This window comes from Gorilla gorilla, chromosome 1 (genome assembly GCF_029281585.2).
Source record: "Gorilla gorilla gorilla isolate KB3781 chromosome 1, NHGRI_mGorGor1-v2.1_pri, whole genome shotgun sequence".
Taxonomy (NCBI): domain Eukaryota; kingdom Metazoa; phylum Chordata; class Mammalia; order Primates; family Hominidae; genus Gorilla; species Gorilla gorilla.
The window spans coordinates 174,794,926-174,814,468 of NC_073224.2; the positions used below are offsets into that span (position 1 = coordinate 174,794,926).

Consider the following 19,543-nt stretch of genomic DNA (forward strand, 5'->3'; position numbering starts at 1 on the left):
GGTTCCTATCATGTTGCCAAATTGCAATATTAAATAAATGACAGAAAGTTTAGAAAATAAGGCATTTTCCATTCGGTAAGAAGTTAAGGGAATGTGCAAGACCTTAACTGACTATTCCCAGAAATTCGGTTTACCCACAGTTTCAACTCACCATCAAGGAGCCAGTGCTGGCCACGCCTATTCTCCAACTCGGACATCATTAGGCGTGTGATCACATGGTCTGGAACCAAAAGACTTTTCTCTATATACTGCTTTGCCATCTCACCAACTTCTATTAAAAAGACAAGAAAAAAAGAGGTATTCAAGAAAATTTCCCAAACACAAAGCTTACCAACTCTTTAGTTTTGCCTTCTCTCCATCCTTCCTGATGTGGGAAGAAATTTCTAGGAAGTTGTAGACATGTTTTTAAGTTTTTAAAATATTCATGTCAATAAGGTGGGACTGTTGCTTATTTAACACATTTATCTCCCAAAAAATTATAAAAGCAGCTCTTTGAGATAGCATAGCACCACCACCCCCCCCACCCCCCCGCCCAAAAAAAAAAAAGGAAGAAAGAAACAGCGACCAGGTGTGTGGCTCATGCCTGTACTTCCGGTACTTTGGGAGGATGAGGTGGGAGGATCACTTAAGCCCAGGAGTTTGCACTTGCAGTGAGCTCAAGCTCATTGACTGCACTACTGAATGCCAGCCTGGGCAACAGGAGGAGACCCTGTCTCAAAAAAAAAAAAGAAAGAAAGAAACCAAGAAAGCAGGAAAGAAAGAAAGAAAGAAAAATTGGGCAAGAAAAAAATAAGAGTAGAAAATAAAGTCAAGAAGCAGGATGGTACATAAAAAAGCTGATAAAGAGAAGCCCTGGATAATTCCTAGAGGTAGGCCACAGATTGGGCACTGAGCCTCTCAACAGTTTATGGTAACAAGGAACGTGATCAACCACACAATGTACAGAAGACTAAAGGAAGATGAGAAGCACAACCATTTCTTCCAGAGACCAAAGGAAAAAAGTTCCAGTGATCTAAAAAGAATGCCACATAATACAAACAACAACAGCTTTACTTCTTTTCATCAACCTCAATATAAGCAGATGGCACCTTGCTGACACAGTTGTAAAAGCAACTGAGTGTTATTAGTGGAATGCCAAGTTCATAAAAGGATGTGAAGTTTTAACAAAACCACATAAATACTTTCAGGAGAAAACTGCTTCTATCTTCATTTAAAACATTAATTTCCTATATGTAGAAATTGTGAGTTAGGTTCAGCAGAACAAACTATCAGTTTAAATCTGTACATTTCTAAGAACTAAATGTGTGTTTTGTGTGTGTGTGTGTGTGTGTGTGTGCATGCGTATGTGTTTTACCACAAATGAAACCCTCTGCTCTCTGGGGAACTTATAATGAATGCTAAGAATCACATTCTCAGCTGGGCGCAGTGGCTCACGCCTGTAATCCCAACACTTTGGGAAGCCGAGGCAGGCAGATCACCTGAGGTCGGGAGTATGAGACCAGCCTGACCAACATGGAGAAACCCTGCCTCTACTAAAAATACAAAACTAGCCAGGCATGGTGGTGCATGCCTGTAATCCCAGCTACTCGGGAGGCTGAGGCATGAGAATCACCTGAACCCAGGAGGCGCAGGTTGCAGTGAGCCGAGATTGTGCCATTGCACTCCAGTCTGGGCAACAACTCCATCTCAAAAAAAAAAAAAAAAAAAAAAAAAAGAGAATCACATTCTCAACAGACCAATTCAGTTTTTTTAAAAACACAAAGAGCCAGGTGTGGTGGCTCATGCCTGTAATCCCAGCACTTTGGGAGGTCGAGGCAGGCGGATCACCTGAGGTCAAGAGTTCGAGACCAGCCTGGCTAACATGGTGAAATACCATCTCTACTAAAAAATACAAAAATTAGCTGAGTGTGGTGGTGGGTGCCTCTAATCCCAGCTACTTGGGAGGCTGAGACAGGAGAATCGCTTGAATCCAGTAGGCAGAGGTTGCAGTGAGCCAAGACTGCACCACTGTACTGGGTGACAGAGCAAGACTCCATCGCAAAAAAAAAAAAAAAAAAAATTAGGTGGCGGGCCCTATAATCCCAGCTACTCAGGAGGCTGAGGCGGGAGAATCACTTGAACCTGGGAGGCGGAGGTTGCAGTGAGCCAAGATCGTGCCACTGCATTTCAGCCCAGGCGACAGCGAGACTCCATCTCAAAAAAATATATAAGTAGGTCGGGCGCGGTGGCTCACACCTGTAATCCCAGCACTTTGGGAGGCTGAGGTGGGTGGATCACGAGGTCAGGAGATCAAGACCATCCTGGCTAACACGGTGAAACCCCGTCTCTACTAAAAATACAAAAAATTAGCCAGGTGTGGTGGCGGGCGCCTGTAGTCCCAGCTACTCGGGAGACTGAGGCAGGAGAATGGTGTGAACCCAGGAGGTGGAGCTTGCAGTGAGCCAAGATCACGCCACTGCACTCCAACCTGGGCGACAGAGCAAGACTCCACCTCAAACAAAAAAAAAAAAGTAAAAATAAAAACACAAAGCAGAATTATATTACTAGAAAAAGGCTCAAGAATCATTTGACCCCACTTTCTTTTATTTTTATTTTTTTTGCTATGGAGTCTCACTCCGTCACCCAGGCTGGAATGCAGTAGTGTGATCTCTGCTCATCGCAACCTCTGCCTCCCGGGTTCAAGCGATTCTCCTGCCCCAGCCTCCCAAGTAGCTGGGATTATAGATGTGCGCCACCACGCCCAACTAATTTCTGTATTTTTAGTAGAGACAGGGTTTCACCATGTTGGCCAGGCTGGTCACCAATTCCTGACCTCAAGTGATCCGCCCACATCTGCCTCCCAAAGTGCTGGGATTACAGGCATGAGACACCATGCCTGGCCTCCCCACTTTCACCTTTAATTTAGGTAGAGGCCTTGCCTCCCCAGACTGAGTCTGTACCCCCAACCCCAACTTAAGCACTGAAAGATGGGCTGTGAAGGGCTCCATATCTCTTGAGTACTACCACTAGACAAGAAGCTCAAAACACAGGCCCAGTTGATGCAGATTCACTAACATGCTGCAAAAGGCGGAACAAGAAAGACAGCCACATTGGTGAATGTGACTCAACATGAATGTGAACAAGCCACATTCATTTGACTAGTATTATATTTATTGGCTACATACTCCATAACAGGTCATATTCTGGAGATGTAGCAGTGAATAAATAAAAGTTCCAGCTTACAGATATTTAAACCATATTACTTCAAGAGCAACAACAACCACTGTTAATTAAGTGCATACTATGTCCCAGGCACTGGGCTTTAAGTGCTTTATGTTATTTCATTTCATTTAATCTTCATAAGATCCTCACCTTCAGATAGAAGGTAATCCCGGCATTTTTTATGACAGCTTTATTGTGATAATTCACACACTATAACATCTGCCATTTTTAAATGTAGGACTCAGCAGCTTTCAGTATATTCTCAATGTTGTACAACCATCACCACTCCCTAATTTCAGAACACTTTCACTACTTCAGAAAGAAACCCTGACCCATTAGCAGTCACTCCTTCTTCTCATCTCCCTCTCACCCCCGGCAACTACCAATCTTTCTGTCTGTAGATTTGCCTACCCTGGACACTTCTTATAAATGGAATCATAGTTTTCTGTGACTGTTTTCTTTCACTTAGCATAATGTTTTCAATGTACCACGTATCCATATTTCACTCCTATTTATGGCTAAATAACATTTCATTGTATGGTTATACTACATTTTATTCATACATATAATGGATATTTGGGTTGTTTCTACTTTTTGGCTATTATGAATAATGCTGTAGTGAATGTTCACAGACATTGTGAGAGTGTATGTTTTCAGTTCTCTTGGGTAATACCTGTGTGGTATCTATGTTCTATGTCTAAACAATCACTATCAGAAAAGATGCATGGAGCAACTGACAACCTGGGTGCTGTCCCACTCTGCAATAGTCACGCCAGGCCCAGAGCCCCATTCTTAGTCTCATCCACCAAACTTTAAGGTAGATAAACAACAAATACACATCTTCCAAGGTGAAAGACCAAAATGTGTATTTTGCATTGTTTTCTAGAACTCCAGATCTAATTATATATTGAGGTATTTGTTCATTCACTTTCTGCCTCCTCTACTAGAAATTATTAGCTCAAAGAAGGAAAAGTTAAAACAGTTTGTTCAATGCCACATCCTCAGTGCTTAAAATATAGTCTGGCATATATTAGATGACCCATAAAAATGTGTTGCATGGGCCAGGCTGATGGTTCGTGCCTGTAATCCCAGTGCTTTGGGAGGCCAAGGTGGGTGGATCACTTATGGCCAGGAGTTTGAGACCAGCCTGGGAAACTCGTTGCCCTACTAAAAATACAAAAAAATTAGCTTGGTATGGTGATGCATGCCTGTAATCCCAGCTACTTGGGAGGCTAAGGCACAAGAATAGTTTGAACCCAAGAGGCAGAGGTTGCAGTGAGCCGAGATTGCACCACTGCACTACAGCCTGGGCGACAGAGCGAGACTCTGTCTCAAAAAATTAAGTTAAATTAAAAATTTAAAAATTTAAAAAATATGTTGCATGAATGAACACCCTGAAGATAAGAGAATTTTCTTTTACCTTGCAAAAATCAATATGATCATCTTGGAGAGTTATTATAGAACCATTATCCCAAAATCAAATATGGCCCAACCTCACCAGATAGCAACCTTTTGAAAAGAGGTATGATACAAGCAAAGTGTGATCATGAGTTAAGATGGTCATATTAGGCCAGACACAGTAGCTCACGCCTGTAATCCCAGCACTTTGGGAGGCCAAGGTGGGCAGATCACCTGAGGTCAGGAGTTTGAGACCAGCCTGACCAACATGGAGAAACCCCGTCTCTACTAAAAATATAAAAATTTACCGGGTGTGGTGGCATGTGCCTATCTGTAATCCCAGCTACTCGGGAGGCTGAGGCAGAAGAGCTTGAGCCCAAGAGGCGGAGGTTACAGTGAGCCAAGATCACGCCAGCCTAGGTGACAGAGCAAGACTCCATCTCAAAAAAAAAAAAAAAAAAGATGATCATATTCGGTTTCACAGCCCAACCTTATTTCTTCAGCATTTCAAAACATGAATAGAAGTGAACCAGGTTGGGTAGGGGAAATGAGAAGAAGGAAACAGCAACAGCAAATGTTGAGGAGATGTGGGGCCATTTGGTATACCTGGAAGAACTTCTTCAAGCACTGACAGTCAAAGAAAAGCCCACCACTAAGAGATGGTGCTAGATGGGCAGCACATGGAGTGTGAACTTTGAGGAATTTTAAATAGATAGTTTTAGAAATGCTATTCCTAGAGCCAAGACCAGCTACTGAAATCGTAGGGACTAGTACAAATTGAAGATGCTCCTCTTGTTGGAAAATGAAGAATTTCAAGATGACAACAGCAGAGCACTAAACTACGCACGGGGCCTTACGTGCCTACATGGGTCGCAGGCCCATGGAAATGTGACATTTGGATGTGGCATGGTGGAAGCAAAGGAGGCTGCGATAATAATCCAAGCACAAGATGAAGGCCTGAACTAAAGCAGAAGCAGTGGAGGAAGACCTTCATGTACCCTTTGAGAGAGAACCTTGAGTTAATTCAACACAAGCAGTATGACCCCAAGTTTAAAATAACTCTGTGGAAGACTTCCAGAGGCATCTTACTCTAATTTACTACTTTTGCAGCTATTCCTGCCAGCTTTGGCTCTTCTCTGAAGCACGGCAAGCAACATGTCCTCTAACCTGATACAAGATCAAACTTGTCCCACATATCTCAATCTCTACCATGAAAACCTAGAAAGATCCTCAGACAAAGCAAAATGACCTTAACATATCCGCATCTGAATGAAGACCTCATGACAACAGCAAACTACAATAAAACACCCTGTCAGAAGACTGAGGCCCATTTCGGAAAACTGGACCTTCATCTGCCCTTGTCAGTTTGCTTGGGAGAGAAAGCAGCATCATTAAATGCTGATGATAGCATGCATGGACTTGCCTGCTCTAATTTCTGAAGTAGTATTCCAAAGAAAGGCTGTGGACACACATACATGGTCCCACACAGCTTCTGAATCCTGAGTGTGTTCACACACACACATCACACACACAAATAATTCAGAAAGCACTAGGAAGGTTTCAAATAAATGTAATAAATATAGGGTGCCCCAAAGAGGCCACTATCTTTGCCTTTTTCTTAAGTTTCACAACAAAACCAACAAATAAATCCATCATGTGTTTATAAGATTAAACAAAACACCAATGATTAAGGCGACATATAAAAAATCTTTCTTCAGAAAAGGAAAGGTGAAGTGTCAGATTACAAACATTATATATAACAAAATTATGTGTTCATATAGAGAGAAAGATGGATGGTATCATCCACAATGTTAAGTATATTAGAAGAAAATCAATGTTCTACCTATCTTACAACAATATAAATTTTGTGGCAATTCATCTTAACAACCTATTCCATTCAACCAGTACTAAATTCAAATAGATATAATCTTGGTAACCTTGAGAAATATATATTTTCAATTTCTAACTAGATCAGATAATATACAAATTTTCAGGATTTAAGACTATTAAACTGTGCATTAAGATAATACCGCATTTAAAATTATACGATAACACAAAACTTAAGACTATCTATTAAGTTGGTCATCTCTCCAAAATTCATGCTTCCAGGATATGGAAAGATATTTTGTTAGCCTCAATTCCTACACATTAAAGCTGTCCACATTTATATCAACAGACTTAAATAGATCACTGTATTCAGGGCAGCACATATGCCAAAACACTGTCAACTGCTGAAGGAGTAGGATGTTGGACTTACATTCTGCATCATCTTAAGGCTGGTTAAAAAGAAAAGACCTGTAAGTAGAAGAGCCAATAAGCAGATGACATTTCTTTAGAAAAACCATGAGAACACAGACACACACACACACACACACACACACACGGATATTTATATAGCACAAAATCCATTCTACAGCAACCCTAAATATGCAGGACAGTCAGCATAAACACTGCAGGGACTGAATGACTCTCAAAAAGAAAGAAATATTGGCCGGGAACGGTGGCTCACGCCTGTAATCCCAGCGCTTTGGGAGGCCAAGGTTGGGTGGGTTGCCCGAGCTCAGGAGTTCAAGACCAGACTGGCCAACATGGCAAAACCCCCAAAAATACAAAAAATTAGCTGGGCGTGATGGTGTGCACCTGCAGGCCCAGCTACCCTGGAGGCTGAGGCATGAGAATCACTTGAACCCAGGAGACAGAGGTTGCAATGAGCCAAGATAACGCCACTTCACTCCAGCTTGGGCGATAGAGCAAGACTCTGACTCAAAACAAAACAAAACAAAGGAAAGAAAAAATAAATAAATATGTAAAGATCCAAAATACAAAAGGCTGATTTTGGTCCTGAAATGGGAAGGAAAAAAAAGGTACACTGTTCACTCTGACAATATAGGGTATGGTTAGTTTTGTGGTTTGAATACTCTTTAAATCCACTAAATACTCATTCAGCTAATATTTATTAAGCATCTATGTGCCAGGCCCTATATCAATCTAGCATGAGGCCTGTTCCAGAGCTCAGAGTCTTAAACACTGGGATTGGGTACTAATCCACCAAAAGCTTTCAATAGCAAAAGTTTATGGAATTTTACTCTGTGTCAGGCAGAAAAATTAAACAGTCAGTAGTTATCACAATTAAGATATAGAGGCTCTTACACTGCCAATAAAGTTCTACATAAATACATTATGAAAGAGGAATAGGCTATAGGTCACAAGCTAAATGAAAGCGTTTAGTCAAACAATGAATCTGCCAGCCAATCCACCTTTCACTATTGAAGAGATTATCTCTAAAATACTAGTCCAGGGTTACAGAAAGCCAACCAGGTTACCTTAGTTTCTTGACACTGGAGACAAAAAGATTTGTTTTAATAAAAGTGGTGATTAACACCTCAAAATAATTGACTTTAGTTAGGTAAAATCCATCAACTGGAATGAAAGTCTCTCAGGATCAAATCTCAACTACTAATACTTTAAGCAAAGGCAAATGGGGTCTTTTTTTTTTTTTATCTGAATGTCTTATTTCTGTCTGTCATATACTTTTTTCAATAAGTAACGCAGGTGGGGCCAGCATAAGGACAATGACAAGTGTGTTTTGTGACACAGGAAAGGAAAAGTACATGCCAGAAGTCAGCTGTGCAGTAACCTATGAGAGAGCTACTCCTGTTTCACCCCAGATCATCACCTCGATTCCAAAGCCACTCCAATCACTCAGAACCACAGCTGAAAATTCTCTGAACACACCACTTCTCCAACCAAAATTTTCTGCAAGTCTATGCACCAGGTACCACACAAGGCACTAAAGATACAAACATCGTACCCTTGAACTGAGTGTGGTAGCTCACACCAGTAATCCCAACACTTTGAGAGGTCAAGATGGGATGATCCCTCGAGGCCAGGAGTTTGAGACTAACTGGGGCAACATATTAATAACAAGACCCCATCTCTATAAAAAATGTAAAATTAGTCAGGCATGGTGGCACACACCTGTAGTCCCAGCGACTCTGGAGATTGAAGTGGGAGGATCACTTGAGCCCAGGAGTTCCAGGGTGCAGCAAGCTATGACTGCGCCACTGCACTCCAGCCTGGGCAACAGAGAGAGGCACTCCTGCCTCTAAAAAATAAAAAATTAACTGAGCAACTACTCTGTGCCAGGCTGTGGCACATTTCCCTAAGTGTCAGAGAAACCACAAAGGGAGGGGGCATCAGAAGTCATCTGTGATCTTCTTCAGATTGCTTGGCCAGGTGACATCAAACAGATGACAACTTGGCCTATCAAAATAACATCAAGTTATAAGAATGGCTTCCTATCATTTACTGGCACAACCCAAAAATAAAAATAATAAAAGCTTAATTCTGGCCGGGCACGGTGGCTCACACTTGTAATCCCAGCACTTTGGGAGGCCAAGACAGGCAGATCACTTGAGGTCAGGAGTTTGAGACCAGCCTGGCCAACAATGGCGAATCCCCGTCTCTGCTAAAAATACCAAAATTAGCCGGGCATGGTGGCACATGCCTGTAGTCCCAGCTACTTGGGAGGCTGAGGCCTTGAACCTGGGAGGCGGAGGTAGCAGTGAGCTGAGATCGTGCCATTGCATTCCAGTCTGGGCAACAGAGCGAGACTCTGTCTCAAAAAAAAAAAAAAAAAAAAAGGCTTAATTCTACAGCTTTTTGCCTTAGGAGCCTGCTGGTTTATGGAAAAGTCTAACACAGACACAATTATACAATATAATGTTGATGACTACATGCATATACAAAAGTATATGGTAAAGCAAGAGAATCATTACAAGATGCAGGATAGTGCTGGAGGAGAGAGATGGAAAAAGGAGCTATGGGGGTACTGATAACACTCTGTTTCTTAGGCTGGGTGGGAGATACAAAATTGCTATCCTTTGTAGCACCCACACACCCACACATCTGTATCCTCTTTGTTGTGACTGTCTATAAAGTGAAGGCAAACTAGATATACAAGACAGAGCTGAACGAATGTTCACAAAACAGCAAATTCCCAAGATGCCTGGCTAAGTCACCAGAAAGAGATAATTACTCAATGTTCTTTTCATTGTTCTACAGAAAATGCTGAGAGTAAGATTCCTGTAAATGAGCTCAATTCCCTTGTAAGACCGCTCTACCCTGAAGTATCAGACTGCGTGTATGGGACAGAACTAGGAGAAGCCTTGCTCACCCTGGTATCATCCCTTTGCCAAAACATCACTAATAATGGCAGTGCACACATGTGCGCACCTGCGCACACACATACACGCATCTCAAGGGGCGTGGTCAAAGATGAACTGTAGAGCTTTATAATTCTTCAAGCTGCAAGTTCTTTATCTCCCCACTTGTAAGAATATTTTGGCACTGAAGTAGAAATAACTACTCTGGGGGAAAAAAATACAGTGAAGAAAGACTTCATTCTATAAGTTATCCCTAATATCACTCTGATGAATCTCTTCCAGTAAGAAAATAAGCTTTAAAAAATAAAAAACCTTGGTTAAAAAAATAGATGTCAAAGTCCTTTAGAGCCAGAAATTATGGAAGAAACTCTTAAATTTAAGGCATTTTGGCACTTAAGTGACTCATTTCAGACATCCAGTATCCACCTTTCAATTGGTATTTGTTCAAAGCTTGACTTTCTTTTCCTTCATACCAAAAATGCAGTTTTAAATCACTCTCTGACACTTGCTATGGGTAACTATGAAGAAAACACCTCAGCCTCCTAAGTAGCTGGGACCACAGGTGCATGCTACCATGCCCAGCTAATTGTTGCATTTTTAGTAGACACAGGGTTTTACCATGTTGCCCAGGCTGGTCTCGAACTTCTGACCTCAAGTGATCCTCCTTCCTCAGCCTCCCAAAGTGGTGGGATTACAGACATGAGCCCCAGCGCCTGGCCCAGAGAAAATTCTGAATCCAGTATAATTGGTCAAGTACATACGCTTTAGAGCCAGACTGCCTGAGTTCAAATCCTGGCACCACTTAAAGGCTATAAGACTTTTGTCACGTATGTTTTTGCCTCAGTCAAGTTTGTGCCTCCGTTTCCTCATCAATAAAATGGGAATAATATCACTTAGGGTTGTTTTGAAAGTTGTATGTGATTAACATATGTATAAAGGTCTTGGAATGATGTTGCTTTGCAAATTTCATTCAAGAACATGGAGATACTAAGTATTTGTGTCTATGTGCCAAGGGTTGTTCTAGACCATTTCTTTTTTCTTTTTGTTTTGGAGACAGGGTCTCACTTTGTCACCGAGGCTGAAGTGCAGTGGTGTGATCACAGCTCACTGCAGACTTGACCTCCCAGACTCAAGCGATTCTCCCGCCTCAGCCTCCAGAGTAGCTGAGACTACAGGCACATGCCACCATGCCTGGCTAATTTTTTTTTGTAGAGATGGGGGTCTCATCATGTTACCCAGGTTGGTCTCAAACTCTTGAGTTCAAGGGATCCTCCTGCCCGGGCCTCCCAAAGTGCTGGGATTACAGGCATGAGCCACCACACCTGGCCGATTCTAGAAAGTTTATATACATGAACTCATCAAATGCTCACAAATATCTATGAAGTCTAGGGTATAATATTCCCTATTTCTTAGATAAGGAAATTGAAACACAGAGAGATTAAGTAACTTGCCCAAAGTAACTGAGTTAATAAGTCATACAGCCTAGACTCAACTTCAAGCAAGTTGGCCCCAGTCCATTTTCTTAACCACTACACACTGCCTCTCAATGTTTGTGAGCATTTCCTTGAACAGAAACAACTTTGTATGTTAGCATACACGCTGCTGAAATATGACACTAGCACCCGTATAAAAGGGACAGGTTCTTACTAAAGAACGGAGCTGCTGACTGTAAGGAAATACCTGGTCCTGCTCTGTGTAACCAGTGCTTCCTTTAGGTACTGTATCTCTAACTAACTAAAAACTCAGTTTCTATATGGCTGTTTCCTACTAAATTATAAGCATCCTTTAATTCCATACCTCCTCACCAGTCAGCTTCCTTTCCTCTTTCCCAGACCTTCTCCCTCCCCCAATCCATCCTAGACACAACTCCGAGATAGACCTTCCAAAAACACAAGGTGGCACAAGTCGCTCCCTTGCTGACACCACAGTGTGTTCCCTGGCTTGTAGGATGGCATGGATGACTACTCCTTAGGATAGCATTCAAGGTCTCTCGGATCTGGCTGGAAACTACTTCTCAACCTCACCTCCCACCCTCATCCTTATCATTCATCCTTTGACCCCTTGTCTGTGCCAGGCACAGAGTCAAGTGCGACTGTGGCTCCTACCCTCCCACAATCTACAGACTCGTGGAGGAAAGACGGAACAGAAGACAGAGGTGGACACCCCAATCTGACCTCAGGTCCAAAAGAAGCTTCCCACACTGGAGTTGGGCTTCTGAAGGGTTAGCAAATGTTGGCTGGAAGAAACACCCTTCAGTTTGTGTGTTCCTCTAAGAAGCTTTCCCTGATCATTTTTCTCCTATCTTACCTTGAGAGTTAATCCCCCCTTCTGTAATCTACCAGCACATGGGCTAAAGTTAGTTCATTCGGTGTCTGTACTACAGAGGTGTTCCCTTTGGGAAGAGGCAGCCCTGTGGGCCCCCAGCTGAGTAAACACATTGTGGCTATGCACACATTTCAAGATGCTCATTTCTCCAGGCAGACTCAGCCGTGTGCCGGAGAACACAGCTCGGTGGGCAGAACCAGGGTTGGACTGCAGGCCTCACATACCCCTTAGCCAGGTTCCCCCCAACAGGTCACGATTTGTACAATCATATGCAGTGGCCTTGTACCTTTACCTGACATTTCACTCCTCCAGTGGAACAGACATTGTTTACAAATCCTCCAGAGCAGATTATAATCCCCTTGAGGCCAGAGACTATCTTAAGAGTCAAGCAAGAGCCACTCTACTTGAGACGAAGAATTATCATACCTTTAAACTCTTCCACCTTCCCATCCACAGGACCCTACAAATTATTAGATGAACTTCTCATTACACCCTTTACCATACCTTACTTTTTGTATCGTTCACCCCTGACAGCCACGGTCATGACTTTCAGGCAATTAAGACTCAGAAAACCCTTCTCAACAAATGAAACATCATGTGCAGCAATGTTTTTTTTTTTTTAAATGCTATCTTATAGTCTGATTCTTTGGCAAGCCTTGAATAACTGAGGAAAATTACTGAATTAAGTAAAGCATTCTCTTACCTGATTAGACTACATAAGTGGACATTTGGTGCATGTTGCCCTTGGTTCTCACAACTGTTGCTTCGGTCTACACAAGTTGGTGCAGAAAGATCATTACCACAGGTTGTGTTTGGATCCCAAGCCTGATCTCTTAACAAGGAAGGATCTGTTCCCACAAGTGGATGCTTGCTCCTCCTGAAGCTATCTGACATTCTTAAACACCCACAAAATGCATGAGTCAACTCTGAAAGATTTCTGAGATTAGGATTCCAAAGTATTCTCTGACAGAAGCAGCAGGAAGTTTAGCATTAAGGAAACAATTTACCGTTTTTAACATATAGGTACGCGGAAGTCACCTCAAGGGAGGTTGTACAAGGCTTCACCAACAAAACTCAACTGCTTCTCTTTGAGCCATCTCTTCTGGGTGTCTGTGTGACACAGATAAATTTTACCCTAAAAGTGTCCTAATAAATCCCAAGCCAGCAGGGATTTGTAAGCTATTTCTAAAGAAGATAACAAAGACAGGTTTATAACTTATTTAATATAATTTTTAAAACTTTGAAACTGTAAAGACTATAATCCTACTCATTTTTGTTCCTCTGGATATTAGACTAATATGCTCGTGGCATCAAGTCACCGATCACTGGTCTCTGAGGGAAAAAGAGACCTCACATGGAATACACCTGTCTTCAATACCTTTCCTTTGCCATTTAGTCTGCAATATTTAGCTCATGATAGGGGCAATTATTGTTGGTCTTCAACCAAAGGAAGTTGTAGCCAACATTACTCAAATCTGTGATCTGCACAATCGATTACCACCTAAGTCAAAAGCAGATTAATAGTAAAATGAAAAATTATTTAACCTAGATTTGAGCTCGAAAGTACAAATGTGCATCTCTTAATCACTAATTGTGAGATTAAAGATAAAAGAATTTGTGATTTATTTCCTGACATCTGCATTTTATCAAGGGACAATACCTTTTTAAAAACACTGAAATACTGGAATGGCTTCATACTGAGGCAATGGCAAATATGACACCAGAAACTACTACTGCCAGGCTGGGAATCAGGCGTCCCAGCTCTTTGTTCTGCTTTCAGCTCACTGCCCACAGGACTCTGAACACAGCAATGTATTTCACTTACCGTGGCCTCAAGTTTCCTCATCTGCAAGAGAGAGGTAGACCGTTCGATCTCTGCTATCTCTGTGGTGGCACTTCAACTCCCTGCATTTGGGGCCTTGTGTGAAGGGTAGAGGACTAGCCTCCCCACACTAGCTTCCCTTAAACCACAGAGGTTCCATCTCTGTGGTGAGGAGGGGACTTTACAGACTAAGGAGAGTCTCCCGGCATTCACGGGCAGCGAAATCAACTGATCATTATGCCCATTCTAAACGTGAGAGGTGGAGTCGGGACAGGAACTCAGGCCTGAATCATCAGTTAGTGTTCTTTCTACCATACTTTCCCTAGAACGCTTCCTGAGGATAAGGGACAATGCTTCATGAGGCTTCTTCACTCTTTTATCTCTAGCCAGACTGGATATTTATATTCACTTAGTCTAATTTTGTACCCAGGGTCCAGAAATGTGTTGGCAGTGGGTATGCTTCTATAATAGCCAAGATAAAAAGATGCATGGACAACAGCCATGACTTTGGGTAGGGGAGGGGCTGGCATTACTGAAAAAGAAGGTGATCCAATCTCTAAGCACAAAGGATATCCAGACAATTCTTCCTCCTTAGGCTTTCTCATTCCGCCAGCAGATCAATTATTATTTCACCCTTCATATTTATTCAAAGAATAAAACAGTACAGTAACCTTCTTTTAAAATTAAATAAGTAGTGAAAAGTAAAAGATACTGGAGCTTCATAAGCCAAAAAATTTTGGACGTCCTATGTCAAGTGTATTTTCTTGGCCCGGGATAGGAACACATGCATTCATAAACACACCATGAACATCTGGTGTAATACCACATGCGGCTTTATATAAGCAGCGGAGGAGAAAAGCAGATTGGGATGAATGCAACAGAAGTTGGGCAAGGAAGCAAATAGGAAAACGGCAAGTAATCTGAAAGATTTGCCAAAATCACAGAAGAGTTTTAAACCCAGAATGTTTAACCGTCTCCTCAAGCTCATGTTCTGGAAATCTGCCTTGGTATCCACCATAGCAGGCACTTTCAGCCCTACAGAGTAGGATTACATTGGAAATCTCAGGGGCCCTCTGGATTTTCTTACTCTGTAAAAACCATAGAACAGCCTCCCTGTAACCTGAGCACAGCCCAAGTACTAGACGCATTCAGAGGATAAGGAGGAATGTCACTTTTAAAGCAACACAAATAGTAATTCCTTGCCATTGCACAAGGCCCAGAGTGTGAATCTATCCGGCTGTGCCGTGCACCTTGTTGGCTGCCTCTCTGAACAGGATCTTGGCTGCAGCTCAGCAGAAGCAAGGCTGCTATTCTCCAGTGCCATCTGCTCACACAGGATGGATTGCTACTGCTGCCCATGAGAGTCTTCCCTCTCTTCTCTGTAGTAACTCTGGCAATGCCCTGTTGGAGAACTACAGCAAGGGCTCCAAAAATGTGTGCTGCTCAGCAACCTCCGGAAGGGAAACGGGAACAGGTTGAGAGCTGATGCGGACACTCTTCTGACAGGACCTCCTCAGCTCTCAGCAAGGACAAGCAGTCCACTAAGCGGGTCAACACGCAATCATCCTTCAACAGCCAGCAAGAACAACGATACCAGTGGCAACAGTAATGAAACACTTAGGAAGTACTGGACCAGGGGTTGTCAAATGAAGGTCATGACCACTATTTTGGTTGTTTAAAATAAAAAGTGGCACACAAAAAGAGAAAATATTATACATTCTTAAAATGTGTTTCACTTAATTGCAGGATTAAGCTAATTCCTACCATGGAGCACATTAAAAATAGATATCCATAAAAATTTTAAAAAGAAAAAATAAATAAGCAAATATTGGGTCAAGTCTTTTTATATTCCCTTGTACGTATTATCTCAATTAATTCTTACAACAACCGTATGAAGTAGTACCATTATTATTCTTGGTTTGTGGTTGAAGAAATAGAAAGTGTTTGAGTAACTTGCCTGGCTGGCTTCCCAGTCAATGTGGTTCCAAAGCCTGAACACATGCCCTACAGCAAGTAGCTCCCTAGACCCTGTGTCCAAAGCCTTTGCTCACTTCCTCAAGCAATTTCTCTCACACCGTAATTCTTTGTTCAACCATCTGTCCCTTTCCCCTTGTGAACTGAGAACACCTCAAGGGCAGGTCTTGTTGAGCTCAGTGACTTAAACAAAGGCTCAGGGAGCAAAGGATCCCATCAGTATTTTTTAAATTAAGTGAGTAAATGAAGTATGTTAAAAGAAAAAAGAAGGCAAATTGTAGCCAAGAAAAAAATAATAATAAGTCCTGACACTCGAGGATCTGTCTTTGCCAAAGGGAAATTCAGTCTCTGAATTTAAGAAAGAAAATTAAGAAAACTCAGTCTCTGAATTAAGAAAACGAGTTCCTTGCATTCTTAGAGAGACTTAGGGGAAAATAAACTTCATCTAAAAATTTAATCAGGTTAAAAAAAAAAACTAGAGTGTCAAAACATCTGCCTATGCTTTGTTCTGGGCCCTTCATTCAGGGCCCAGGAAAAACTAATGAGTTTTTGGATCAATAAAGGTAAGGCTAGGGTTTATTTGGGGGGTTGAGGGTGAAGAGGGAAACTATTCTGGATTAGAAAGCCAAATCCTTTTGGTATTGGAGGATTGAAAGCTGAGAAACAGAAAAAGAGCAGAGTCTCCAGAAGGGAAAAGAGCAAGAAATCAATGAGCTGAACCTAAGCCAGGGGAGGGGCAGGCAGTGGCTGAAGGGGTGTGTGGGGAATGGCTGATAGGTTTTTAGGACACCGGTGTCTAACATGCCATGTCAAGTTCTTTGTGCCAGACTCTAATCCCCATCACCCCAAACCTTAATACAACCACCTCAGCTAAGTAGTCTATTTTTTTTTTTTTTTTTGAGACAGGGTCTCCCTTTGTCACCCAGACTGGAGTACAGTGGCCCAATTATGCCTCACTGCATCCTCAACTTCCCGGGTTTAGGGGATCCTGCCACCTCAGTCTCCTAAGTAGCTGTGGCTACAGGCGTGCGCTACCATGCCTGGCTAATTTTTTTTGTATTTGGTAGAGATGAGGTTCCACCATGCCACCCAGGCTCGAACTCCTGAGCACAAGCGATCTGCCCACCTTGGCCTCCCACAGTGCTGGGATTACAGGTATGAGTAGTGCTTTGGGAGAAGGAAGGAGGGTCGGGTCCAACATGGGATGAAGTCATACAGAAAAGGCAGCCTTTCCAAGGAAAGACTGAAACGCAGAAGTGAAAAATTACAGGGAAGCATGCAATCTGAGGAAGAGGTGACCAGAGAAAATACCCAGTATTAGAGATGTGGTGTGGAGCGCCGGGAAGCCACTGAGTAAAGGATGAGGGCCCAAGTCTTTCTAATTCGGTATATAAAGCTGGAGGACAGGGACAGCTGATCTCCTGTATGTTAACTCTGTGGTGCAAGCCAAGTGCCACGGACTGTTACCCAGGGTCACTAATATCCCCCACCATGAGAACACATTTACTCTGACATGGTGCAGCCACTACCATGCCACACACCATAATGATTCAATACTGACGACCAAGACTTGTGGTTCAAAAATCTCTTGCTGGGCCGGGCGCAGTGACTCACGCCTGCAATCCCAGCACTTTGGGAGGCCAAGACAGGTGGATCACTTGAGGTCAGGCATTCGAGACCAGCCTAGCCAACGTGGTGAAACCCTGTCTCCACTAAAAATGCAGAAAATTAGCCAGGCTTGGTGGCACATGCCTGCAAGCCCAGCTACCTGAGAGGTTGAGACAGGAGAATCGCTTGAACTCGGAAAGTGGAGGTTGCAGTGAGCACAGATCATGCCATTGCACTCCAGCCTGGGCAACAGAGCGAGAGTTCGTATCCAAAAAAAAAAAAAAAATCTCTTGCTGGCCAAGATGGCCCAGAAGTAGAAATAGCGAAGAGGAAGAAAGCATTGCATTTCATCTTGCAACTCTGGAAGTCTTATTCTACTAATTAATCTAAAAACGAGCTGATAAAATTACCCAATAAGAAACCTCAAACTCTGCCAGATTTTGCTTTCTGGGTAGGACAGTCTATTCCCACAGTTGTCTCTATTCCAATATATGAGTTCCTGGATATCCGAGGGTGTTTCCGTCATAAATCAAACTGCCTGTAGTGCATCAGGCCCTTGATTTCCATTTGTAAGCTTATTCTATACCCAAGTCTCTGCATCTTATTTGATTCCATACTGCTATTCCAAACAGCACATTCATGAAATTGAATGCTCCACCAGATATACTAATTTTAGAGTCACTTTAAAATTGTCACACTTTCTCCACCGCCAAATAAAAGGAGGAAAACAAAGCAGGCATATATAATTCAGCAGCTGCCACAGCTGCTCTCTAAAAACTGGTACAAAGAAGGTGACATATTCGAGACAAGAATCTCCCCTCCCTTTTTTCTTTTTATTTAACACTAAACCAGAAGATACCTACAGTCTTTAAAGATGATTAACTTTTAACTTGGTGTAGTAGAGCTACTTCACCAAGGCAGCAACGTCTGGCATCAGTCAACAAACAAAAGTTACGTTTTAAAAAACGTAAAGCTTACGTTTTAAACTCATTCCAAATATATATATATTTGGGAGGTGTAATGAGTTTAAATATATATATATATATATATATATTTGAGATGGAGTCTCTCTCTGTTGCTCAGGTTGGAGTGCAGTGGCACGATCTTGGCTTACTTTAACCTCTGCGCCTGGGTTCAAGCAATTCTCAAGCCTCAGCCTCCTGAGTAGCGGGGATTATAGGCATGTGCCACCATGCTAATTTTTTATTTTTACTAGAGATAGGGTTTCACCATACTGGCCAGGCTGGTCTCAAACTCCTGACCTCAAGTGATCCACCCACTTCAGCCTCCCAAAGTGCTGGGATTACAGGCATGAGCCACCATGCCTGGCCCTAAGTATATAATTAGATTCCACTTCTTTGCGACTTAAAGACATGACAATCTTCAGATAAATTTAAACCTAATAAAATCCAATGACAGCTGCTATGGTGATTATCAGTCTATTCAACCCTATATATTTTAGGCAAAGCATCAACAACATTCGTTTTACCTGACCTTTTAAGAGCAACTATTGGCTGGGCGCAGTGGCTCACACCTGTAATCCCATCACTTTGGGAGGCCGAGGTGGGCAGATCAGGAGGTCAGGGGTTTGAGACCAGCCTGGCCAATTTAGTGAAACCCCATCTCCACTGAAAAAACAAAATTAGCCAGGCATGATGGCGGGCGCCTGTAGTCCCAGCTACTAGGGAGGCTGAGGCAGGAGAATCGCTTGACCAGGGGGGTGGAGGTTGCAGTGCAGAGATTGTGCCACTGCACTCACTCCAGCCTAGGCAGCAGAGGGAGACTCCGTCTCAAAAAAAAAAGCAACTATTTCTGAAACACAGAATAAGTCTATAACCAAAAAAAAAAAAAAAAAGGCCTATAATTACGCCTGTAATCTCAGCACTTTGGGAGGTTGAGGCAAGCAGATTGCTTGAGCCCAGAACTTCCAGACCAGCCTGGGCAATATAGTGAGACCCTATCTGTACAAAAAAAAACAAAAACAAAAATTAGCCAAGCATGGTGGCATGTGCCTGTAGTCCGAGCTACTCGGGAGGCTGAGGTTGGAAGA

The 19,543-nt window shown here is 42.5% G+C and overlaps 1 protein-coding gene across 4 annotated transcripts in view; it reads right to left on the minus strand.

Annotated features, from left to right (window-relative positions):
• Positions 1-19,543, minus strand: part of AK4 (adenylate kinase 4) — an 84,384-nt gene that overhangs the window by 41,193 nt on the left and 23,648 nt on the right. For all 4 annotated transcript variants that reach the window (XM_004025918.5, XM_004025917.5, XM_055350062.1 and 1 more), the window contains exon 3: positions 152-271. In XM_004025918.5, the coding sequence (XP_004025967.3) occupies positions 152-271 (120 nt within the window). The remainder of the gene's footprint in view (positions 1-151; positions 272-19,543) is intronic.